Source organism: Scyliorhinus torazame, chromosome 8 (assembly GCF_047496885.1).
Source record: "Scyliorhinus torazame isolate Kashiwa2021f chromosome 8, sScyTor2.1, whole genome shotgun sequence".
NCBI classification, from domain to species: domain Eukaryota; kingdom Metazoa; phylum Chordata; class Chondrichthyes; order Carcharhiniformes; family Scyliorhinidae; genus Scyliorhinus; species Scyliorhinus torazame.
This window is the reverse complement of record NC_092714.1, coordinates 252,363,060-252,390,068: the sequence shown is the minus strand read 5'-3', so window position 1 is coordinate 252,390,068 and position 27,009 is coordinate 252,363,060. Positions and strand designations below refer to the sequence as shown.

Sequence of the window (27,009 nt, the reverse complement as noted above, 5' to 3'; positions counted from 1 at the left end):
GAGACTGTCAATCGAGAAGGATTTCAGTTGGAGGAAGAAGAACGGAAAAAAATGGACTATATTATTATACCTGTTTGCGTGTGGTGTTTTTTGAAACGACAAAGTATATTTACAGTGTGCATTTCTTAAAGGATAGTGAGAAGGTGAAAAATGAAACCATCTTGAAGTTGATGGGGTTTTTTTTTTTTTCTTTGGGGGCGGTGTCATGAGAATGTCACTTTAGGAAAAGTTTGGCTGCTCATGTTACTGCAGTGATGTCAGAGTGTGGGTGGAGCTGAGCTCTGGCTCTGTTTTTTAGTTTCACTTTGAGAAAAGTTTGGGTGTGTCTGTGTCTTTTTGGTTTCGTTTTCAGTGTTGGAGCTGAAGCCAGAAAAAGCAGATGTACTGCTGTTCTCTCTGCCATGAAAAGACTATCTCTTGATCATTTCGTGAATTCAGAATTATAAATGTTCTCAGTAGTGACTTTAACCTGATGTGCTTCTGTTAAAGGTTCTGTTTTTTGTAAGTCTTCTGGACGTTAAAAGGACAGCGTAAGCATTACATAGTGTTGTATTCTTTGGGGGATGTATTTGAATTGATGGTTGCTAAGATGTTCACTGTATGTTTTAAAAAGGTGAACTTGAGTTCATAGAATAAACATTGTTTTGCTTTTAAAAAATACTTTTCCATTTCTGGTGTACCACACCTGTAGAGTGGGCCGTGTGCTCCCCATACCACAATCTATTAAAAGTTGTGGGTCAGGTGAACTCCATGATACACTTTGGGGTTCTCTAAACCCTGGCCCACAACACTGGGCCGAGAGTGGGTGCATTACCTGCAGTAGCCACCATCTCCCCAGTGACGCTGCTGACCAGTGCAGGTCTGCTGGCCTTTGATTGTCCAGCAGCCCTTGGTGGGTGGGAGCTCTGTCCCCAGGGTCCTTGCTGCTGTAAAAGGACCAGCACTGCCCAGTTGGCACCTAATGGAGCCAGCCTTCATGAAAAGAAGTGATGTGGGGGCTCTCACTGGCACTCCATCCAACAGGCGGGAGCCCCATTGTCTACATTATATTTCACCCCCTTAATCAATAAATATCCCCTGGCATCTACCTTTGCCACCTATTTTACTGTTGTCAGCTAACTTCAATTAGCAGCTTTGCTCCCTTCATCCACGTCACTTATAAAGATAATAAAAAGCTGCCTCTCTATTTTATTAAATATATGCCATGTGTGGCAGGTTTTGTCGCTCACCACAGTGACGTGAACAATACATTATTCTGGTTTGGTGGAAAATGATTGAAAACATAAACTTAAGTGATCAGGAGCTGAAGTTAAACTCAAGATCTTTTCATGCCTGTCAGATTGATCTTCAGAAGCCTCCCTTGTAATTTTTCAGGTCAGAGGTAGTTTGTTAGCTTTTATTTTGTTGAATCGTTTCAGAATGAGCTTTTTGTAGCCCAGGATCCTACAATCAGGATCAGGACTGCAATAAGGCTGGGAATGAATGATCGAGAGTCAACACTCCACTATCAGAGGAAGTGTGAGTACCAAGTAGGTGCCGCATGTGTGCGCATGTGCATGCATGTGTGTGTGTGTAGTTGCTGGGGAAGAGGGAGTTGACAGGTAAATTGCCAACCACCTTTCTAGGTCAGGCACTTGTGATAGAAACTGGCCAAGTTTCATTCCCATTAACTAACCTTTGCTCTGCAGTAGGTTTTTTAAAATTGGCTCAGGGGAGGACCAAGTGAATTTATTTAGCTGCTGTTGCAGAAACTTGCTGTTGTTTCTTCTCCTCTGCCTTCAATAAGCCAAATCACAAACGAGGCACGGGAATGACAACAGGGTTAGGGTGACGGAGGAAGGGGGGATTGGGTGCATGGGGTACGTGCATAGTAATGACTGCAACCTCCACCACCGAGACCAGTCGCATTCGGAAACTAGTTCTGAAGGAGCAAAAACACTTTTTTCTTCCAAATGATAAAGGGCTGGATTCTCCGTTTGGGTGACCATGTTCTCCCGCCGGAGCTGAATTGCACCAGTTTTATGAACCCCTTGTGGTTGTAAAGCGGGATCCAATTCAGTGTTCCATGCCATGCAACTTTATGCATGGCGCAGAATAAAAAGGATTCCCAGAGAATCATGCTATCGGGCCATCATCTTGAGCGGGCAGCCCGATAGTGAGAACCAGCGACCAGCCACCTCAACCAACCCCCCCCCCCCGCACCCAGCACATTGGCCCCAACCTCCCCTCTACCGCACAGCAGCCCCCCACCTCTGGTTTGCCTAGGTAACCCCCCCCCCCGGACCCCACAAGTACAGGGGTGACCTTACCCCATTCCCCCAGAAAAGGGACCCCTATCTTGAAGCGGGAGAACAGTCCAGGCAGGGGCAGTGGGAAGCATTATAGCTGTAATACCTACCTTGCAGTTCCACATGTCGATTCCTGGAAGTAGAGCAGCTGTGACCTGCCTCTGCTTTCCACAGGTCCATTATATACAAGCCATTCATAGCCTTTCAGTAGTGGTCTGTGATTGACAGCTTTTACCAACCATCTGCAGCTTTGACCCATTCATATCCCTTCACAGTCCAGTGGCATAAGTAGTGAAACCCCAATGTTTGTAAACATTGACCACACCAAAGCGATGTAAGTGCATTCTAAGCACTAAGTGCATTCTAATTACTCAAGCAAGTGATTTCACCATGAGGGCTTCCCCTATTACAGGGGTCCCTGCGAGGGCTCCCTCTATTACAAGACTCCCTGTGAGAGGACCCCTGTTACAGGGGGGACCCCTATAACTGGGCTCCTGGGGGGGGGTCCCCCTATTACAGGGTTCTCTGGGAAGGGCATGGTTTGGGGTCTGGTAGAGGAGGCTTGGGCAGGCAGTGCATTGTTGGGGAGATGGTCGCCCTTGAATGGGATCGAATGGTCTGAACCGTCTGCCCACCGTGCGGTCTACCACGTCAGGGTCACGGTGGTGAAAACCACAAGAGAGCTGCGCCTACCTGATTCCTGGACTAGTGGACTGGAGAATCACGGGGTGGGGTGGGGGGGCAGAGCAGAGGTCACCGGGCCTGCTAAATAGATACAAATGGATCAATAAGGTGTCCCGGGATGGAGAATCTCGCCCAGAACATTTTATCGACAGTGTCGACCTGCCACTTTGAGCCTGAAAACATTTCATGAAAGCAATAGCAACAGGTTTTAAATTGGATCAGTCCATCATTTTCATTACTCGTGCCAAGTGCCAAATGTGCAACGTCACCTGACATTTATTTGCATGTAATTTTCAATTGAAAGAAAGTATAACAGGGAACTGTAGTTAATTTCAGTTACATAGAAATATTAAAGAAGTTGGGACTGTTCGACAGAGAAAAGGTTGAGAGGAGGTTTGATAGAAGTATTCAAAATCCTGAGAGCTCGGGACAGAGTAGAGAAACTTCCCATTGGTGGAACGCACAGATTTAAAGTAATTGGCAAAGGAAGCAATGGCCACATGAGGAAAAACATTTTCTCGCATCGAATGGTTAGGATTTGGAGTGTGCTGCCCAAGAGTGTGGTGGAGACAGGGACAACTGATGATTTCCAAAGGAAATTGGATTATTGTCGGCAAAGGGTAAATTTGCCGGGCTGTGGGGGAAAAAGCAGGGAAGTGGCACCAGGTGAATTGCACAGACACGATGTGCTGTGACCACTCTATAACTCTATGGCTAAGGGGTTTTGGAGTGGAATTAACTTCAAATTACTCGGGTTAGAGCCTGGCACAGGCGGGGAGTCAAATGGCCTCTTCTGTGCTATAAGCTTTTATAATTCTACGGTTTCATCCGGCATTGCCAATCAGCACAGACTTCAGAAAAGCCATAGAGTGATCGTGCAAATCACTGGAAACACTGGATTTCACCCATTTTCTAAGCGCTGTTTGGGGCAAGGTAGAGGAAACTTCGCTCTCGTGTCTCTTGAACGTTTATGACACTTGCATGTCAAAGACACTTGCTGAAAAGCTGATGATATTCTTTTTGTCGCATCTCTACTCTCTCATTGCTCCATGCATGCTCTTGTTGCAATAGATTTAACAGGTGGCTTTGAAATTAACCTGCGCCTCCTGCAAATAACCGTCTACAAGTTAAACTCTGAGTGAATAGGATTGTCAGCTCTCGACTGAAAAGGTTGCCTTTCAATCACATTAAATCCCTTTATGTAAGCATTGACCACATTTACAAAAGCACAGAGAAGTACTTAGCAAAGGAGGCTTGAACGCTGCTTGGGAGGCAATTAAGCTCCTCCATCAGATTTTCTCAACCCTCTGTCTTTTCTCCCAGGTAATCAGGTTTGGCCGCTCTGACACATTGCCACCTCTGTTCTAGGCTTAAATACATATTTTCCTCCTCACCGCACCGAGCCTATACAGATGCGTCATTAGCAAATGGAGTTCTTAATTAAATGAATTAAGGGACTACGTGAGACACAACTGCTCCCAAACCTGCAGCACAGCATTGTTCTGCGTTCTATCATTAATTCTGTTTTTTCCTCAGGACTAACCTGCATACATTTCCCAATTCTTTTTTTAAAAATTTAGAGTACCCAATTCTTTTTTTCCAATTGAGGGGCAATTTAGTGTGGCCAATCCACCTAACCTGCACATCTTTGGATTGTGGGGGTGAAACCCACGCAGACATGGGGAGAATGTGCAAACTCCACACGGACAGTGACCCAGGGCCAGGATTCAAACCCAGGTCCTCAGCGCTGCAGTCCCAGTGCTAACCACTGCGCCACATGCCGCCCCTACATTTCCCAATTCTAACTGCCCAAGTATCACAATTTGTAATAATTTAACAAACTTCATGACGTGGTTCCCAGAATTACAGAGTAAAGTCTGGCTGTCCAATTACTAAATAGAATAACGTGTTCTGAAAGGCTTACAGGATTCTTGTAAACCATGTGTCGTCCAGTCTATAAGGGGGTGTGACATGAGCTGTAAAACCAACAGTATTGTTGTATATTGTAAAACAGCATTCCCAAAATCTGTGACATGACCGACTGTCCATTTTCTCACAAACTTTGGTGCTCAAGATCCCTCATTTTCCATCCTAAAGGCAATCATCAGGCTTACAAAATCAAAACTCTGAACACTCAATACCAACTACTCAACAATTTACCATCCCTTTCACAAATTTTAACCGCTTTGCATTACGTAAATTGGCCTTTACTGCTCTGATTTAAACAAACACACAATTGTTTATTAAAATGACCTAGAATCCTGAAACATTTTTTCCTTATATCAGATTTTATTAAATATAGTGCCAAAAATTCAAGAATCTGTACTTACCTGCTAAGACAAGAATCTTAAGCAAACATGCATATAAGTGCAAGAATTATGAAGAAGAACATTGAGTATTAACATTCTTGGGTCACTTTATAGGGGTTGGATAATATCAGATATGCATTGTGCTGTAAATGTGAGGATTATCAGGTTTCTTGCTGAGGAAATTCTTCAAAAATTACAGACAGGAAATGAGTTTGGATTACCTGCATCTTTTTGTATATACACGCCTGATGTTATTTGAACACTAAAATATGTCCAAGTGAACATAGCTCTGATATGAATGGTCCCATCTAGTCCATTTCATTGGATCAAATGCATTTAATTCATACAAATGCATAAAAGTATAAATAACCGAATTGAACAACACAGCTGCAGAATTAAAACAGTGATTCATTGCGAGTGAATGCAGGTCAATGGGTAAATGTGCCACCTGGTGTTCCAGGTGAGAAGAGTTCTGGAGTTGTTTGCAGGCCTGCACTGAGCTCAGCTGGTGCAGTTGTTGGGGGGGTGGGGGGGGATCTGCATTCTGTTCAACAGGAGGCAGACGTCAGCTAGGGTTAATTGTCAACCCTGACTGTATCCAGTGTGAATATGCAAGTAATAGTCAAGAACAGCACTGGACTCAGAGGGGTTGTAAATGGCCTTGGACCGTGGCACACTGACAACAGGCTAAACACCCCATCAGATAATCAGACCCATATTGAATACTGGACGGCCTGTATAATAGCAACCAATATAAGATCATCTGTTTTCTTCTATGGCCCAGAACCAATTTTACGCTATACTGTTGGATCACCCCTGTTCCCATTCCACTTTGGTTGAATACCTTTTCAACATTTTCTCTCAGGCTTACATGGGAGATACAGTCACTTAAGAGTGAGGTATTGGAGCATTGCCAGTGCCTGTGGAGCCATATCGCAGAATGAGACACTGCCTTCGGGAGAAATGAGAAGGAAAGCGGATTTAAAAAAGCATGAGTACAGGATAAGCCGAATAAAATTAGTGTTATTTTGAAATGTCTCATCGTCACTGACAGGTATGTCTGAACCTATTTGGCTGGGCAATTACAGATATGCAGGTAATTTCAAAACCTGACTTGGCATTCCACAATGGCCTTGGTTTGTTCAAGTAAAGTTCCTCCTTACCTCTAAGTCATTGAAGAATAGGTGCATGTCGGCCAAATTAAAAATCATTTCCTCCATTCGCAATCCAAGCGACACTGCGGTGGGTGTATCCTGTCAAAAGAAGAAGTTGCAGATTTAAGCCAAAAGCAAAATATTGCAGAGGCTGGAAATCTGAAATAAAGGTCACGACTTGAAACAATAACTCTGCTTCTTTCTTCACACGCGCTGCCAGACCTGCTGAATATTTGTGCTCTTATTATAAGTAGATTTAAGTTCCAGTTCTGTGAATCCTAGTAACAACCTTTAGACAGATCTTTAAACATGAAGAGGTAATTATTTATTTCTTTATTTACATTCCTTTAGTGGAATTTTATAAAATACATTTTACCTGTCAAAAAACATCATAGATTGATCAATTAATTTTATCAATGAATTTATACACAATATGATTCACAGGTACAGAGAGCATGTATAGTGTGAATCACAGCAATGCACCCTTACAGTAACCTCTCGAATGTAACACAATAACTAATGTTCACCCAAGTCATACAGAACTAACAGGATGAAGCATAAAGAAAGAACTTTCATTTATATGGTGTCTTTACAAGCTCATGCAGCTGCTTTGCGCACACCAATATCCCTCAAACAGCAATGAGGTAGGATACAAACAACGGGCGTTTCTCCGGGTGTTTTTCGGCGCTCACAGCACCGAGAAACACTACACTATCGGATGGCACTCAGGTCAGATAGAGGGACTCAGCTGGGGTCACGCAACTGAGGCCGCACATAGCCCCGTTTTGTGCACTGAGGAGCTCCACTCGCCAGAACGCCTCAGTGTAGCGAGAGATCAGGGGCAAAATTCTCCGGTATCGGCGCGATGTCCGCCGACTGGCGCCCAAAACGGCGCAAATCAGTCGGGCATCGCGCCGCCACAAAGGTGCGGAATGCTCCGCATCTTGGGGGGCCGAGCCCCAACCTTAAGGGGCTAGGCCCGTGCCGGACGAATTTCCGCCCCGCCAGCTGGCAGAAAAGGTCTTTGGCGCCACGCCAGCTGGCACGGAAATGACATCTCCGGGCGGCGCATGCGCGGGAGTGTTAGCGGCCGCTGACGGCATTCCCGCGCATGCGCACTGGAGGGAGTCTCTTCCGCCTCTGCCATGGTGGAGACCGTGGCGAAGGTGGAAGGGAAAGAGTGCCCCCACGGCACAGACCCGCCCGCGGATCGGTGGGCCCCGATCGCGGGCCAGGCCACCGTGGGGGCACCCCCTGGGGCCAGATCGCCCCGCGCCCCCCCCCCAGGACCCCGGAGCCCGCCCGCGCCGCCTTGTCCCGCCGGTAAGGTAGGTGGTTTAATCTACGCCGGCGGGACAGGCAATTTAACGGCGGGACTTCGGCCCATCCGGGCCGGAGAATCGCGGGGGGGGGGCCCGCCAACCGGCACGGCGCGATTCCCGCCCCCGCCGAATATCCGGTGCCGGAGAATTCGGCACCTGGCAGGGGCGGGATTCACACCAGCCCCCGGCGATTCTCCGACCTGGCGGGGGGTTGGAGAATCTCGCCCCAGGACTCCATTTGTAAATGGTGTACCGATCTCTGGTGCCCCTAATGTGATCCACGACCCCTCCCCGCCCCCCAACTAAGCCCCAACTCACTATGAGGGGTTCCCCAGGCCCTCCACATCCCTGGCCCAATCGCCACCGCGTGAAAAATGCCAACTTGGCAGTGTCAACCTTGTACCCTGGCAGTGCCCTGCCAGCTGGCAGTGCCCCCTGGGTACCTTGACAGTGCCAAGCTGGCAAGGCCAGGGTGACACCAGCAGTGTCAGGGTTCCACCCTGCCAAAAAGGTATGCACCCAAGGACCTCCCATCCCCTGGTAGACCCCCACGCGTGCCATTCCGTTTGGACCCCATTTGTGGAGGTCTCCAAGATGAAAGGGATGGATCCCAGTGCCTTGGGAAACTGCATATTAGAGTGAGACTAGCAGTCTCACTTTAATATGTAGATTTTCCAAAAGGTACAGAGGCGAGGCGTTGCAGGCAGGTAGATCCTGGGAGCGGGCTCCCCCAGCTTCTATTGCCACGTTGCGCCAGGGGGCACTGCTTTTTGGGCACAGTGTGGTTGTTCAATCGTGCCCAATCTGTTACAATGACTACGGTTAAGGGTTAAAGGTTGGCTAGTACTTTGGGAGAACTCCCCTGTCCTTCTAGCTTGGGATATTTGACACCCACTTGAAGGGGAAGATGGATTTCATGGCTCGTCTGATTGGGCAGTGTTCTCTCAATACTGCATTGAAATGTCGGTTTCTATTAAGTGTTCCAAGTCTCTACAGCAGGACCTGACTCCACAACCTTCTGAGTCAGGTGGGAGAGTTAGCACAAATCCAGGCAGAAACTTTGCATTGAACACTTTGGGTAGCAGAGTAACACACTGTATCTAGATAACATAATGGTCACAGGATATATATATTATATACTAATTGCAATAACTATGGCTTACACAAACTAACATTCACATTTTTTCTTTCATTTTTAAAAGATATTTTTCATTCCATTTCCCACCCACTGCAATGTTGTGCCTTAACGTTTCATTTATGATGGTCTCATCACAATTAATTGTCAAATGGTCACAAGTAAAGCATAAGACGTGATGGAGAACTAGTTGTGCTTCTACTGTCATGGGAGTGGGCTGTGGGAAGAACACGTATTGACAGTCATAGGCAGAATATTACCATCCCCCATTGGCGAAGCCTAGGGCAGCCTTACCCCAATTGAGGTCCTTAGGTGATCTATTATTAGCCACTTAAGGGCTGCTTCATGGCACGAGTTCAGGGAAGAAAGTGGGTTGGTGGTGGTGGGGGGGCAGGTGGGAAAGCCCAGCCAATCATCCTGCTCGGGCCCTGGGTGGGAAGGAGGGGCTTCAAAGACCCCTTTTCCACATTGACTGCCCCACCCACTCTCAAGGTCTGCTCCCTTGTCCCTTGCTGGTCCTCACCCCACCCCCCCAACCCTCAACCCTTCATCAAGAACCCAACTCCCTCTTCCCACCCCTCCTGGTCTCAACTCCCCTCCCTGCAGTGAGACATCCTGGACTTAGCTGCTCCTAGTCTCTGGGACTCAGAATGTAGGGGGTGGCCACTTGCGCCACTGTCTTTGCTGGGACTACAGAACTGTCAGCCAATCAGATTGACTGGCAGCTTCCTGAGGTGGGGCCGCAGCCCTAAAAGGGGTGGAAGTCCCATTTCCGGTTAATTATTCTGTCAAATGATTCTGGGGCTGCTGTGACCTGTGATTGGGTGGTGGGGCAGGAAACCCTGCCATCCGAAAATCCTGCCCCATGTGTTTCAAATGTGAAGTGCCTCGCATTCCCATCTGGTGCCTTTGTGATTTAAAAGAAAAATGCTTCACTGTTTTGTTATTTGCTCTTAGTCCCTTAGCCATATCAGTGTTTTTTAAAAATGCTTGAGTTCTGTGACATGGCACCTTCATTGGAAATGGAATATTCAGGCTTTCCGTTGCACTTCATCACAATGACTCACATTTTAAATGAGGGGCTTTACTCGTGTTTTAGGCTTGTTGTGCGAAATTGGACATTGCGGAGCTGGGTCTGCACTGCTCCAGAACCTTCAACGGCTGTTGTTGAATTGTTAACGTTAAAATTTTAAAAAGACCTCAAACAACAGTGTGTCTCCAACCCCCTCCCCCCCCCCCCCCACCTTTCACATTAGCCCGAGCGCCCCATCACCAATCATTGCAAATGACGCAAAATTCCCCTTTGTAAAACTGGGCAAGTTGCCTGGGGAGGCACAGCTGGAGAAAATGTGGTTTTCATGTTAAAGTGGATTTACAACAGATATTTCCATTTTCATTCTGCGTTGGAGCAGGGTCAGCGTGGAGCTTGTCACCGGTGTGTTGACAGGCTACTGTAAGGAGTTCTTTAGGTCAGATTGCAATGATGAATAGTGCGGTAGTTAAGCAGCATTTTGGGGAGGGGAAGGGGAAGGAGTTTCTCCATTTCTCTGACAGACTATTTTTCAATATTTTCATCCTCTTATGTGATAGTTACCATTTAGAAAATTTTTACCCAGGAATTTGAATTTGACTGTCAGTTTGACCTTAGTTATCAAAAGCTTGGCATGGAGTTAAAGGGATGTGATCACAGGACGGTTTATGCTGGATTTTGAATGTTCTGTGAGCTTGATGCCTCTGAGGTTGGTATCGGATTCTTCATAAGTATATGACCCTTTGTGAGGCCTGTATTATAACATTACAGAAAACCATTCTTGTAGATGCAAAGTGATAGAAAACATATTTGGGGTGTAAATTAACTTCACAATTCAAAGAGTTCAGATAATATAGAACTACATTGCTTTGGGACAGGGAATATGGATCATGTTTACACTGAATTAGTGCACCTAGAATTTGACTGAGGGTTACAAATGATTGCAACATTAATGAGGCAAAATGTGTTACAGTTTAAATTTAACAAAAAAAATATTTTGTAACTGAAGAGTTAAACTCAAACAAAAATGAGAAGTTACTCGCTTTCAGAATGATAAGTATTTCATTTAGGTTCCATGACCTAGATTTTAATCCGATGAACATGGTCTACAAGTTGTTTCTTTGCTTCGGGTGGTAACTTTCAGACTTGGAAGTGCCCTAACAAGTGGTGAGTAAGGCAATGTTATAACATTTAAATCTTTTTGTTGCTCTGGCGTTTCTGGCGAATTCTATGCCTGCCAGGTCCATCTCTGACTGACCTGAAAAACTCACATTAGTTACTCTATTAAAATGAATCACAATTTCGTAAACTTCTATTAAATCTTCCTTAACCTTCTCTGCTTTGAGGAGAATAATTACAGCTTCTCTGGGCTCTCCAACAGAACCGATCCCCTTATCCCCGGTATCATTCTCGGGCGGGATTCTCTGTCCGTTCACGGCAGCGGGATTCTCCGGTGAAGTGAATAGGAGATTTGGCTGAGTGACAAATTCTCTGTCCTCGCTAGCAGCAGTAGTGGGGCGGACTCGCAATGGAGAATCCCAGCACCTGATGTCTCCTCTGCAACATCTCCAAGGCCTTGCAAACCCTTCCTTAAAGTGTGGTGCCCGGATTTGGGCACAAAACCTTCAGCAGACGCCTAACCAATGTTTTGGAATGGTTTGGCATAACCGCTTTGCTACTGGGCATTATGTCTCTGCTCAGAGAGCCAAGTATCCTTTTGAATTTAATGCATTTTTAAATTTAAAAAAAGCGTTCATAATCTTGTCCTACCATCCTGCACTCCCTTTAAAACTGTACAATTTGGATTATATTGCTTCTCCCCATTCTTCCGTCTAAAGTTCATCACTTGCTAATTGATTCGTCCATTTTCAACATACAATTATCGTTGTATGATCCAACAACCAGGTTGGTAAATGTTTCTGTTTATATTCACTACTGTTGACCCTCAGTGACCAACAATACTTCTTGTTACATGATCAATAGGATAACACGTCTGATAGATTGCAGTGAAATTGATCAGTATTACTTCCTTTTTGACAAGTATATAGTCTTGACTGTAGAAAAACTCAATGGTTTTAATATCCCCTCTACCAATTAATACGTCTGAAGGAAACAGGGACCGGATTTCTCCGGCCATTATGATTCACTTTTCCGCCGACAGCCCACCCTCGCTCATGTGTTTCCCGGTGGCACGGGGTGGCTTCAATGGGATATCCCATTGACAAGCGGTGGGAAGATAGAATCCCGCTGCCAAGAAACATGCGGCTGTTAGATCTCGCGAGGCAAGCCGGGTAAATCCCGCGAGAGGCTTTATGTGTGGTATACCGGCCGCATCGCGCCTTGGTTCAGGTGCGGCGCGGATGTTAGATTTCGCCAAGAGGAGTCCGTCCTCAAGCCAGAAAACTACTGCAGGCCTTCTCTTGGGCTGGATTTTCCCCATTTGCTTTTGTGAGCTGCACATTGTCAGGCCCATTCTCAATTTGTTAGGGGCTATGTGGAAAGCAACATCAAGATGCTTGTTTGGCACCCATACCCTTTTAATCCATTGAACTGAGGTCTGATTACAACTTTGCCTTGCGTCTGAGGTAGACATGGAACAAGGACCACCGATTACCAGTGTTAATAATAATAATCATTATTATTGTCACAAGTAGACTTACATTTGCACTGCAATGAAGTTACTGTGAAAGGCCCCTAGTTGCCACATTCCGGCGCCTGTTCAGGTACACGGAAGGAGAATTCAGAATATCCAATTCACCTGACAGCACGTCTTTTGGGACTTGTGGGAGGAAACCGGAGCACCCGGAGGAAACCCACGCAGACACAGGGAGAACGTGCAGACTCCACACAGACAGTGACGCAAGCCGGAAATCGAACCTGGGACCCTGGAGCTGTGAAGTGACGATGCTACCCACTGTGCTACCCTGCTTTGGTCACAAGGTGAAGCCCCAACCACCACCATCAATGCCACCCCACACTCCCTCCACCCTACGACCTTTCAACACCATATACAAACTGTCCACATACATAATCTAGCACACACACTATCATAAATGAGGTAAAGTGACATATTTGTAAACCAATAAATTACAATTTCAGTTTATTTGTTCTTGTGTGTAATAATTTCAAATCACTTGTACATTAAGGAAACTTTGGAAGTGGAAGTGTCCGCTTGGCTCAGTGGTAGCATTTGGCCACTGAGTTAATAGGGTTTAAGCTTCACTTCAGAACTTGAGCATAGAAATCTAAGCTGGTATTTTCATGCAGTGCTGAGGGAATTGCCAAGTCATTAGAAAGGACTTTGCTTGGATGCCTGTTTAGGTGGATGTCAAATAAACCATGGCAGTGTTTTTGAAGATGAAGAGCAAGGAGTTCTCCAGATGTATTGGTCATTGTTTACCACCTCAACCAACATCACCAAAACAGGATAGCGGGCCTTTACGTTCAATGCTGTTGATAGAACCTTTTTGTGTACAGTGACTACACTTCAAACATTAAAGTTATTGAAAAAGGTTTTCTGGATGTAAGGTGTTGTAGATAGTCAGGCTCCTTCTTTCTTGCCTCAGTACAAGGAATGCGACATTAGATATCGGGAATGATTCTGAGGGAAGGATTTTCCCTGCAGTTTTTAGGACCCTGCCATCAGATTCAAATTGGGAGGCAGCACGGTGGCGCAGTGGGTTAGCCCTGCTGCCTCACGGCGCCGAGGTCCCAGGTTCGATCCCAGCTCTGGGTCACTGTCCGTGTGGAGTTTGCACATTCTCCCCGTGTTTCTCCCACACATCCCAAAGATGTGCAGGCTAGGTGGATTGGCCACACTAAATTGCCCCTTAATTGGAAAAATGAATTGGGTACACTATATTTATTTTAAACAAAAGATTCAAATTGGGTCCAAAAGCCTGCACTTTGTGGGAAACGTTGATTCATCTGTGGTTTTCCTTGAATTGGCCAATTAGTGGTCAGAGGGCGGGCGTGATCTCCAATTAAGGATACTGAGTCTGATATCCAAGCTGGATGGCCAATAGGGGGTATACCAGCTCAGAAGTGGCAGAAGCTCGCCTCTCAAGGTAAAGGAGAGGGAGGGGGCCCCAAAATGGATATGTTCTCAATCCAACTGTTTTATTGGAGGCCACCTCCAAACAGCTTCCTTGTTCCCCGACCTGGAGGCTCCTATAGGTTTCATTGGCATTTAACCAGCTGAATTGGTGATCTGTCGCTTTTGGATGCAGAGTCCTGTTGCTCCCCCATCCCGACTCTGGTGGGACAGATCCAGCTAACCGCGCATGTCGGCCGACAGTGCAAGAATGTAAAAAATTCAGCACTAAATTTCAACAATCAAAATATAAAGTAACAAACTGCGATAGTGTGAGCAATGGCATAAGACCATAAGACCATAAGACATAGGAGCGGAAGTAAGGCCATTCGGCCCATCGAGTCCACTCCGCCATTCAATCATGGCTGATTTTAACTCCATTTACCCGCTCTCTCTCCATAGCCCTTAATTCCTCGAGAAATCAAGAATTTATCAACTTCTGTCTTAAAGACACTCAACGTCCCGGCCTCCACCGCCCTCTGTGGCAATGAATTCCACAGACCCACCACTCTCTGGCTGAAGAAATTTCTCCTCATCTCTGTTCTAAAGTGACTCCCTTTTATTCTAAGGCTGTGCCCCCGGGTCCTAGTCTCCCCTGCTAATGGAAACAACTTCCCTACATCCACCCTATCTAAGCCATTCATTATCTTGTAAGTTTCTATTAGATCTCCCCTCAACCTCCTAAACTCCAATGAATACAATCCCAGGATCCTCAGACGTTCATCGTATGTTATGCCTACCATTCCTGGGATCATCTGTGTGAATCTCCGCTGGACCCGCTCCAGTGCCAGTATGTCCTTCCTGAGGTGTGGAGCCCAAAATTGCTCACAGTATTCTAAATGGGGCCTAAGTAATGCTTTATAAAGCTTCAGAAGTACATCCCTGCTTTTATATTCCAAGCCTCTTGAGATGAATGACAACATTGCATTTGCTTTCTTAATTACGGACTCAACCTGCAAGTTTACCTTTGCATGGCAGCACAGTGGTTAGCACTGTTGCTTCACAGCACCAGGGACCCAAATTCAATTCCCACCTTGGGCCACTGTCTGTGCGCAATCTGCACGTTCTCTCCGTGTCGACGTGGGTTTCCTCCGGGAGGTCCGGTTTCCTCCCACAAGTCCCGAAAGATGTTCTTGTTAGGTGAATTGGACATTCTGAATTCTCCCTCAGTGTACCCAAACAGGCGCCGGAATGTAGAGACTAGGGGATTTTCACAGTAACGTCGTTGCAGTGTTAATGTAAGCCTACTTGTGACACTAATAAAGATTATTATTAAGTTGGATGCAGGGTGGGAGAAGGCTCACAGCAAACAGTGTATTTTGCAGCAAACTAGAAGTCTATTTACTCAGAAATTATCTGCTATTCAAACAGTGAACTGTAGCAAACAGCTTACAAAATCTATTCAAAAAATAAATCTGTCTCTGAATCCCTCCACTCTCTCTAAAGTACCAGATGCCTTGTCCAACTTCAGATTCTGGATGAACGGAAATTTCTTCAGTTAAATATTGGGGAGACTGAAGCCGTTGTCTAATGCTGCATCTTGCTATATAGTTTAAAGTGTTGCGGGGTGAGCAGAACCACTTTGCAAAGGGGAGAGGCAGCAATACAGCAGACTTAAGGACAGGAGCCATTTTGATTGTGTTACACCAGCTTGCAGTTAGAAATGGAATCAGGCTTTCTAAATGATGCCTTCGTACGTGGCGAGCTGGTGAGTGAGTGCTTAAATCCAGGAATTTGTTAGTGAGGGAATTTGGAGAATTAAGGGAGGAGGTGCTGTTCTGTCCTTCACGAAAAGGAATGGTCCCAGAGAGGAAACTGGGGACAGCGAGACTCAAGGGTTAAAGCCCAGGGCATTAATTAGGTCTTCAGGTCAGTGTTAATCAAAATGAAAAAATGAAAATCGCTTATTGTCACAAGTAGGCTTCAAATGAAGTTACTAGTCGCCACATTCCGGCGCCTGTTCGGGGAGGCTGGTACGGCAATTCAACCCGCACTGCTGGCCTTGTTCTGCTTTACAAGCCAGCTGTTTAGCCGACAGTGCTAAACCAGCCCCTATCGGTTAGGTGAGACTAAAGATTTTTTTTCTGTCAAAACTGGGGCAGTAGTTTAAATTGGTACTGGGACAAAAAGGTTTTATATTAAATGCATAATGTTATGAGTTAAAGTCCTCAATAAAACTCTAAGTAATCATTTTGTGATATTCTAAACTTGAAATCTAATTAGTTAAATAGAAACAAAGTAAAGGTGGCAGGGCAGGTGACGTGTTGCAGCTGTAGCATGTGGAAGTTAGCGGACACCTGCATAGTCTGCGGTAAGAGTTTGCAGCTAAGAAAACTTTGGCTCAGAGTTGATGAGCTGGAGTCTGAATTTCGGTCACTGCGATGTACCAAAGAGAGAGAAATTTACCTGGATACTTAGTTCCAAGAGGCAGCCACATCCTTTAGGCTAAGTTCTTTGCATTTGGTCTGTGGTCAGGACCAGCAGGTGTGACTGCAAGTGAAGCAGGTATGTGGATCCAGAAGGCAGGAAGGGAAGAGCCTCAGCCCTTGCAATTGTCCTACAGGTTTGACGTTCTAGCAACTTTTATGGTCGAGAGCAGGGATTGTAGGAAGGATGAGCAAACTAACCGCAGCATCTTGGTACAGGGAAGCAGTCAAGTGGGCAGCAAAAAGTAATGTAGTTATTGTAGGGGACAGTGTAGTCACTGTTCTCTGCAACCAGGAGTGCGAGTCCCAAAGGCTGTGTTGCTGTTTGATGCCAATGTTAAGGACATCTCCTTGGGACTGCCGAGGAACTTGGAGGGGGAAGGGAAGAGTCCAGTTGTCGTGGGTCCACGTGGGTACAAATGACATAGGTAGAAAAGCTTGGGACGACCTTTAGCTGAACTAAACTGGGACCAATGTACTGGCAAATCATGTAACTAGGGCTATGGAGAACGCTTTAAACTAAACACTGTGTATGCATTGGTTTACGTGTGTTTGTTTGTGTGTGTTGCCATTGTTTGTGTGTGTTTCTATGTGTGTGCTGAATGTGTGGGTGTGTACATTGATGTATGTGTGTGCTGGTGTTTTGTGTCTGTTGGTGTGCAAATTAGTGTGTGTGTGTTGGTGCATATGTGCATTGGTGTGTGTGTGTGTGTTGGGGTATGTGTGCATTGGTGTGTATGTGTGTGTTGGTGTGTGTGTGCTGGTGTGCATGTGTGTTGGTGTATGTGCGGTGTATGTGTGTGGTGTATGTGTGTTGGTGTATGTGTGTTGCTGTATGTATGTGGGTGTGTTGATGTGTGTTGGTGTGTGCGTTATGTGAGTTGGTGTGTGTGTTGAATGTGCGTTAGTGTGTGTATATGTTGGAGTGGATTGGTGTGCGTGTGTTGGTGTGTGAGTTGGTGTGTGCGTGCGTTGGTGTTAGAGTGGGTTGGTGTGCGTGTGTTGGTGTGTGAGTTGGTGTGTGTGTGCGTTGGTGTGTGTATGTGTTAGAGTGGGTTGGTGTGCATGCGCTGGTGTGTGTGTTGGTGTGTGTGTGTTGGTCTGTGTGTGGGTGTCTTGCTGTGTGTGTGTTACTCTGAGTTGGTGTGTGTGTGTGTTGATATATGTGTATTGGTGTGTGTGTGTTTGTATATGTGTTGGAGTGTGTTGGTGTGTGTGTATTGGTGTTAGTGTGTTGGTTTGCGTGTGTGTTGATATATGTGCGTTGGTGAGTGTGTGTATATGTTGGTGTGTGTTGGTATGTGTGTGTGTGCTCTTTATCTGAATGCAAGCACCATTAACAAGAAGGATGAGTTAATACCAAAATAGAAATGAGTATGACATGATCAGCATTGTGAAGTGACCATGGCTGGCACCTGAATATTCAAGGATATTTGATCTTTCAGAAGGACAGGAAGAATGAAAAAGAGGTTGAGTAGCTCTGTTAATAAAAGATGAGATCAATACATTGGTAAGAGATAATTATGCTCCGGGAAATCAAATGTAGAATCAGTTGGGTTGAGAAAAGAAATAGTAAAAGAAAGAAGACACTAGTGGGAATGGTTTATAGAACCCCTGACAGTGTCCATACAGGATAGAGTATAAATCAGGAAATAATACAAATTGTAAGAAAGCTGCTGAAATAATCATGGAGACTTTCATCTTCACATAGATTGGATGAATCAAATTGGCGAATGCAGCCTGGAGGAATAGTGCATAGAATGTATTCAATACTGTTTTCTCAAACAATATATTCGAGAACCAACCAGGGAAAAGGATATTTTAGACCTGGTCATGTGTAATGATGTAGGATTAATTCATGACATCTCAGTAAAAGATCCTCTTGGTAATAGTGATCATAATATGATAGATTGATCTGAGGGTGAGAAATTTGGGTCTGAAGCTAGTGCCTTAAGTATAAATAAAGGCAATTACAAGATATGAAGTTTGACAAGTCTCCTGGACCTGCAATTTAGGGTGTTAAGGGAAGTGGCTGGAGAGATTGTCGGTGTTTCAGTTGCAATTACTTTCATGCTGGGGACTCAGATCAGTGGCAGTTCTCTTTAGCTTTGTATATCTCATTGGCACTGTTGCGATTCCAATGAAAGGTGAAATTGTATTCCAATCAATTGAATGCCTCTTGTGACAAGGCACAGCTGATTAGAGTAACGCCTGCAATAAGACAAGCACACGTCTAGAGGGCACCCTCATTCTCTCATTTCACAGCCCTACACAATAATTCCTGAAAGACAAGCTTCCGAGACAAAGACAATTGATATTCAGTAGAGCTCAACCCCTTGGTACTCAGAATTGTTCCTGAGTATTGGGTTCCATGCACAGTTCATTTGTGCTTTCCCAAGTGAGAGGGTCTTCATTGCTCATGAAGGAGGGATGCAAGCCATTCCTGAGATGCCCACTCTGACCTTGCAGCTTGCCTTCTCATTGGCCTCTGCCCAGTTTTGTCACAGTCGCTCCCAGTGCTGACCCTCAGTATTCACCTTCTGTCACCCAATTTCCGGCTCCCAGTAAGGATGGGCACTCCCTCTGCAGTGGCTTGGCCACAGGCCCAGCAAGGAGACACAGGAAGACATGCCTGCATGACAGCCTCTAGACCCCTCAAGGGGCAGCCCAAAGTGAATGGAAGGTAAGGCCTTTTAGCGACCCCTCTCCCCAAGAATGAGCTACTGACCCCCAGCCCCGAGTTGAATTTATCTGTGTCCCTCACGTCCTCTCCGGTGCACTCTGAACAGTGAAGAGCCTGGGGAATCATGGCTGCCTGAGGGCTCACCTCCGATATCCCCCTTGGAGGTGAAGCCGCCAGGTTCATGCATTTACAGACCTGTTGTAAATGACACTGGTGTGACATCACGCTGACCCCGGTGAATATTCCATAAGGAGTGAAGGCCTGGAGAGAGTGCTCGCTAATGTCATGCTAATGTATTAAATTGCGGTTCCTGGTCTTGTGTGGCACGATTCGCACAACTCCAATCTCGTCGGAGAGAACATGCTTTTCGACTCTCTCCAAATTTTGAGCCCACGCCGGGTTTCTCACGGACAGAGAGAGAGGCTTTAAAAACACCCCTTCTGTGCCTACCCTATAAAGCCTCCTCAGAACTTTCGGTTTCAATGAGATTGCCTCTCATTCTTCTAAATTTCAGAGAATATGAACCCCATTTACTCAGCCTTTTATCAAACCCCTCATACCAGAGACCAATCGAGAGAACATTCGAGTAGGTGACTAGGGACCAGAGTTTGTCATGTGGCGGAAGACAAGTGTTCCCAATATTTACCTCAAGTAAATTTCTGCTCATCCAGAATTGAACAAGCGGTCTGACAATTTAGAGACATTGGAGGGAGGGAGGGAGAGAGAGAGGAAAACACGTTTAAAATAGATTCTGTAGACTGTTTGGTGTAGCTGGTTGTTTAAACAGCTTGGCCTAAATCCTCCGAGCAAATATTCCCCTGACGCAAGACTGCTGCACATTTCTATCGGGGTCTTCCAATCCCAGCTATCAAATAAAACGCACAGCACAATATTGCCCGGGGAACTCGATTGGAGCGGTGTAGAGTCGGAGGAAGAAAAGGGCATGACACCTCTTACGGCATTAGTTGCCACATTCAGGTAAGTTAGTTTAAAGGTCTAGTATGGGTAAGTGAGTGGGCGAGATGGAAGAATGGGGATCTGATTGTCTCTGACAATCCGAAGGCAAGATGTGGAGATACCGGCGTTGGACTGGGCTGGGCACAGTAAGAAGCTTTACAACACCAGGTTAAAGTCCAACAGGTTTGTTCTGAATCACTAGCTTTCGGAGCGCAGCTCCTTCCTCAGGTGAATGGAGCATGCGCTCCGAAAGCTAGTGATTCGAAACAAACCTGTTGGACTTTAACCTGGTGTTGTAAAACTTCTTACTGATCCAAAGACGGGAAGATCTGGGCCCATCTGTTTGCTGAGTAAGTCGGCTTCTTGTTTGCTGTAAGTTCCATTGTTGTGAATCTTGTCCCACCCTGCTCCCAACACAGAGGAGTCAATTGAGAGTCTGTCCAAAGGTAGGCTTCGATATGGACTAACTTGGAGCCATGTCCAAACTTTGCTAGCATGTGGTGGGATAATGTAAACAGAAAATCTATTTAAATTAGGCATTTTAAGACACTTAATAAGTAGGCTAAAGCAGTATCTTCAGGATGTGAAGCAGTGAGTATGTTGATGAACGCTATAGCAAGCCTAAGGATAATAACATTCAATTCTGAATTAATGCTGAATAATGTGCAACAAACCCTGATAAACTAATATTTCAGGCACACATGTATGCCCTATAAATAAGCCGCACATCTAAACAATAAGCCCAAAAAGCAAAAGGCCGAGGGTGCTGCATTTTCTCTTCTGACATAAGGCCATCGGCCTGAAACATCCATTTACCGTCCTCTCTCTAATGATGCTGCCTGACCTGCTGTGCATTTTTCTGGCATTTTCTGATTTTTTTTTTAATGGTACAATTAAAGGATGGTTTGCTCCCACATGCCAGTCTCTTTAAACACGACATGAAAACACTGCCTGTTTTTCTGGGGGGTTTTCATATCCAATTGTGGAGATCTTTATTTCCCTGAAGTAAGTTTTAGTTTTAAAGGCCTTGCGACATAATTACAGGATTCAACAGGTACTGCCAAGTTTCTTTTTGTGCCTTTAACTGCAGTTGAATAGACTGGCGTGTCTCCGTGATAACCGTTTCCAAGTAATTAAACTATTGCTGTCAGTTTCCACCTTGCAAGGAGCATGCTTTGTATTCTAACTGCAAACGACAGAATCTCGATTGGCTCAAAGAGCCCACAGCAATGCGCTAATCCCTGCCTAACCTCTGGTTGACTCGCATACAATTAAACCCACATTGAATACAGGTCTAATTTTAATAGAGTACACTCCCCTACACTTACGACACCATAAACACAATAGACTACTTTCAGCTTCATCACACTAAATTTGATAGAACACAGGGCTCTCTTTAAATTTTTCTCACTGGAACACTTTTCTTGAAGGTCTCGAGAATGGGCGGATCAGGCGTTGACAAGTTTTAAATTTAATTTTTTGCCTTTATCCAAATTAATATGATGTTGGGGAATGTTGCAGTCAGTATTTCATTCTCATTGTGGGGGAAATGCGCCAAGGTTAAGTGCCTAACTTTGGTGTGAGATGCAGAGGAGCAGAAGTAGGGCAGTCAGGTCCTCAAGCATGTTTTGCCATTCAGTCAGACCATGATTGCTCTGTGCCTCACTCCATTTGCCTGCCTGTACTCCACATTCTCTCCTAATCACTCAAACTTGAACATTTTAGTTGATCCAGCATCTACTGCCTTTTGGGGGAGAAAGTTCCACATTTCCTTGACCCTTTCTATGGAAAAAGTACTTCTTGATTTCACTCCTAAATGGTGGATTTTCTAATGAATGATTATGTCCCCGTTGTTTGGAATTCCCCCCACCAGAAAAAATAATCCCTTTACATTTATCCAACCAAATCCCTTTATTATTTAAAGACTTTTGATTAGATCAGTCCTCAAGGGAACGCAAGAGGGGTTATGCAACATGACATTACAATTTAAATCTTTAAGCCCTGACATTTCTCGGGCGAACCTGTTACTGTGCCCCTTCCAAGGCGACGATATCATGACCGAACAAAGCAAAATACTGCAGCTGCTGGAAATCCGAAATTAAGAACAGAAAACTTTGGAAATGCTCATTGAAACCTACCGCATCTGTGGAAGGAGAAACAGAATTAATGTTTCAAGTCTGCGAATTGATAAGGTGATTGACCTGAAACGTCAACTCTTTCTCACTTCACAGATGCTGCCATACCCACTGAGCATTTCCAAAATTTCCTGTTTTTATTTAATTACTGAAACTCCGTGTCCAAGACTGAACACGATACTGCAGGTGTGGTCTGACCACAGCCCTATAAAACTGAAGTATCACTTCCTCACTTTTGAATTCCAATTCCATTTTGGCTGCAAACCTATGCGCTAGCTTTCAGTGATTTGTGTGAAGCGACATCTAAATCTCTTAGTCGATACAGCTCCCAGTACTTCACCGTTAAGAATGTATTACTGACATCTTTCACACACCTAATGCGAATGACTTCACAATTTCCCATTTTGAACTGCATCGGCCACAGTTTTGCAAACTTATCTGGTTTGTCTGTATCCGATGTAAAGAACGACGCCTATTTCTGATTCTTACTGTGCTTCCAAAGTCAGTGTCAGCTGCAAACTTGGGTGTGCAACTTTCTATTCCTTCAGTCCAAGCCACTAGTAATGAGCAAAGCGAGCGACATACAGGAGTGGTGGCAAAAAGGCTTGGCTGCCACTAAGGATACACGGTATAATAACAATCTTTATTAGTGTTACAAGTTGGCTTACATTAACACTGCAATGAGGCGACTGTGAAAATTCCCTAGTCGCCACACTCTGGCGCCTGTTCGGCTACACTGAGGGAAAATTCACGTCTTTCGGGACTTGTGGGAGGAAACCGGAGCACCCGGAGGAAACCCACTCAGATACGGGGAGAATGTACAGCCTCCGCACAGACAGTTACCCAAGTCGGGAATCGAACCTGACACTGTGCAGCATCAGTGCTAACCACTGTGCTACCATGCCGCCCGATGTTCTCTAGTGCAATATAATGATTTTACCAAGGGGGGCCTGAGACAGGAAGGGCCTAAGGTTTCCAGGTGGGGCCCAGAAGAGCAGGCTCCGCAAGGAAACAAAAAAATATATAATTAAAAAGTTGCCTTATTGGTCCACTACTGGGCATGGCTGTGGTCTTGGAAGCCTGCACGCAGGCTTCAGTGAACAATGACGGATCGGGCCCCAGTGACTACGTCGAAGCCTGAGCTGCACTTTTAAAGAGGACCCCGTCAGTTTGGGGTGGGTGTCCTTGTCAACCACAATTTAAAATTACAGTTAATTAGGTTGGGCTGATGAAGGAGCCGGCAAATCCACTACCTCCGTTTTTAACTGCCTGATTTCTGCTGGGAGGAGAAAGTTAAAATTGGGCCCTTTCCCTTTGATGATAACATCTTCCCAACCGATGTGGAACTGAGGGAATGCGTGTGGAAAACAAACTATTTGGTTCTGCTTTTGCTGCATTCAACCTACTCCCACCACTCTTCCTCTAACACGATCAGCATAACCTTATGACCTTTTATTCCTTTCTTCCTCAGTTGTCCACCTTGATTTACCTTAAATGCATCTGTGCTATTCACCTCAATCAATCCATTTGAGGGCGAGCTCCACATTCTAACCTTTCTCTGGGTAAAGAAGCTTCTCCTGACATGCCGATTAGTCCCTTGTCTCTGATGCTTGTTACTGTAGCAATTGTGTGAATACAGATTGCAAATAGGGTCCGTAACTAGTTTCTAATTTGCCTGAAAATAAATTGGTGACAAGTCTGTGAAGCCGACTTCAGCCTGGAAGATTACTTTTCTCGTAGTTAAATGAATAGATGAGTATTTCATCTGTTACCCATCCTCTTGATTGAAAGAGGGAATCTTGCTGTTAGGTATTGATTGAAAAAAAATCAATTGTCCCATTTAACTATAATTTAACTACCAGCAATAAGAATTTTCACTTGGTTGTAGAGGACTTGAGTATTGCTGGAAAAAAAAGAGACTTGCTTTTTGCCTTGCACTAATCAGGACAGATGCAAGAGTGCCGAATTTCAAAGGGAACAACAATTTATACTGCATGAATAAAAGGCGCATGATTGGTTGCCTGGTCAGCTCTGATTGATCAAGATGTTGCCAAGGTAAAAGCACCATGGAGGTATTGTCCCCCATGCTTCTATTTGATCAAAAAAGTTTGAAATGTCTGAACATATTCCTTTTTGCTTGCAGAGGACAGATTCCCTGCATATGCATATATGTGAGACGGGATTCTCTGATCCTGAGGCTAAGTGTTGACGCCGTCGTAAACGCCGTTGTGTTTCACGACGGCATCAACATGGCCTCAGGAGCAGCGATTCTGACCTCTACAGGGGGTCAGCACAGCACTGCAGCGACCCATGCCGCTCCTGCTGCCGATCCCGGCGTCAGATGGGCGCAATGGGTCTGCGCATGCGCAGTGGCTCCCTTCTCCACTCCGATGCAACATGGTGTAGGGCCACAGGGGCCGGCGCGGAACAAAAGAGGCCCCCAGTCCGAGAGGCCGGCCCGCCGATCGGTAGGCCCCGATCGCGAGCCAGGCCACAACGGAGTTCCCCCTGGGGTTGGACTCACCCCCAAGACCCCCAACCAGGCCGCCCCTAGATCCATTCACACCGAGGTCCAGTTGGGTAAGACCAGGTTAGAACGACGCCGGCGGGACTCGGGTTTTTTTGTACGGCCGCTCGGCCCATCCCGGGCTGAGAATCAACCGCACTGGTGCCAATGACGCCGATTCCCCGCTGCGTCGGGGCGGCATCGCGCGATTTGCGTCCGTGCTGGCGATTCTCCAGCCCAGCCTGGGCTGAGAGAATCCCGCCCGTGGTGTCCAGCAAGCGAGCTGCACTGCGAGCTCAACTGATAATCTTAGATTGGTTGTTAGTGCAATTCTTAGCACACTCAGAATTGTTCAGCAAAGTGCTGCCTACTTTTTTTCAAAAATTGATATTCTTGCATCTGCCCTGATGAGTGCAAGATGAAAAGCTTTGATGGTGTGTCTTTATTGTGTCTTTATTTCAGCAATACAAGAATTCTATCCACGCGTAAATGTGTTACTGTTTTGTCCTTATTTTGGTGTTTTTAAAAATATATTTTTAAAGGGTTTCATGTTCCATCAAGTCCGACAAGGCAAGATTTCATGATTGGCCCGTGATTGTCGCTGAGTTAGGTGATCTCACTCAAGGTATCAGGGGAGGGCTCATTGCAATTGCTCTTTACAACCCATGCTAAAGGCGCATTAAAAACATCATGGTTCCCAGTCCTATCTGCATTATATGGACCTGTTGGTGAATAAGTTCATGTGCTTGGACGACATGGAAGGATATCATTGATTTTCACTGTGAAAATCATGTTTGTGCTATCTTGCCGACGCTCACTATTCAGGCTCCCAGTTGAAACACGATCATTTGGATTAAAAAGAAAGAGGAGTGCCGGCATCCATGATCCATACCAAGCTGAGTTGCTGGCATTGGCGAGGAGTTTGGGAAGAGAGGGTGGAAAGAAATGTCCATACGTAAATGGCATTACAGAATTACTGAGCTTGACGCAGGGTTTCCGGCAATCTCTTAGAATCTTGTGCAGTGTTCACAAGAATATTTAGGAATATTTTTAGCTTTATCTCTGATTACTCTATTGGGTTGGCATATATTTAGCTTGGCACTTGTGGGATGTCCAGTCTATTCCATTGGCATATATTTAGCTAGGCGTCTGTGGGATGCCCAGTGTATTCAATGTCTTGCAACTGTGGGATGTCCAGTCTTTTCCAGAAGTATATTTTTAGCTTGACATCTGTTAATACCTCATTTACCCTGTGAGTTTGTCAGTGCCTTGGTGTTTGTGACTTTGGATAAGGCTGCACTGTTTTTACTGATGTGTAGAAGAAATATATTCATCAAAGCTTTGAGAAAAATATGAAGTTCAATTATAATGTAAGATATAAGCATACAAACCCAGTCTATAAAAAATGCTTGTTGCTTTAAGTTATTCTAAAGGGGTTGCAGCACACATTAATTTCAAGGCCCTAGTTTCCACATAAATCTCTTACTCCAATTGAGAGTTCTGTCTCTCAATTCCTTGAATTACTATTTTTTAAATGTTAAAACAAAATTTTGAATGTGGTAGAGATTTTGAATATCGCCACTGTCATCAACCTCAGCAATAGTCTACAAATGATCATTTGGTAGTACAGCACTTGAGTAATTCTTGAAAGGAGACATGTTGAAGTTTTTCGTCTTGCACTGATCAGGACACTGCGCAAAAAAATTGATATCAAGGGGAAATAACATTTTTCCCTGAGAAGAGAGTGCTGATTAGTTGGCAAGTGGACGCTGATTGGTAGAGGAATTGCCATGGAGAAAGCACCAATTGATGGTGACTGCCAGTTAACTGCCAAGCATTGTTTGAAATTTGAACCAGGCATCTTGACTCTGATTGGTCAAGGCATTGCCCTGAGGAATGAGTCAGCAAATGGCTGTGACTTATTTTGTTGAGCTGAAACCGGCGCAATGTGTGTATATGTTATTTCTGTTTGCAAAGAACAGGGCCCTGAGTATTAATATATGTAGCTTCCACTTTACCCAAATACACCACACTGCGAGCCTGAATTGATTGACAGCATTATGCTTAGCACACAAATGTGCTAAGTCTACGCATTGGTCACCAGCATGAAGCACTCGTCATTACAACCTGATACATAAGAACTTTACTTATGTTTAATTCTGGTTAGCATGATTGACATATTATAGCCTTTTTGAGTAAAGAACAATTTACACCAGCCACAGCTGCAGATCCAACTTGGAGGAATAATCAAAAGAAGGCTTTGTTCTTTTCTTGTTGCACATCAGGA

General features: G+C 45.2%; 1 protein-coding gene across 6 annotated transcripts in view; it reads right to left on the bottom strand.

The window, feature by feature from the left end:
• LOC140428539 (protein phosphatase EYA1-like) overlaps positions 1 to 27,009 on the bottom strand; it is a 324,148-nt gene that overhangs the window by 50,627 nt on the left and 246,512 nt on the right. For all 6 annotated transcript variants that reach the window (XM_072515114.1, XM_072515116.1, XM_072515112.1 and 3 more), the window contains one exon: positions 6,445 to 6,534. In XM_072515114.1, the coding sequence (XP_072371215.1) occupies positions 6,445 to 6,534 (90 nt within the window). The remainder of the gene's footprint in view (positions 1 to 6,444; positions 6,535 to 27,009) is intronic.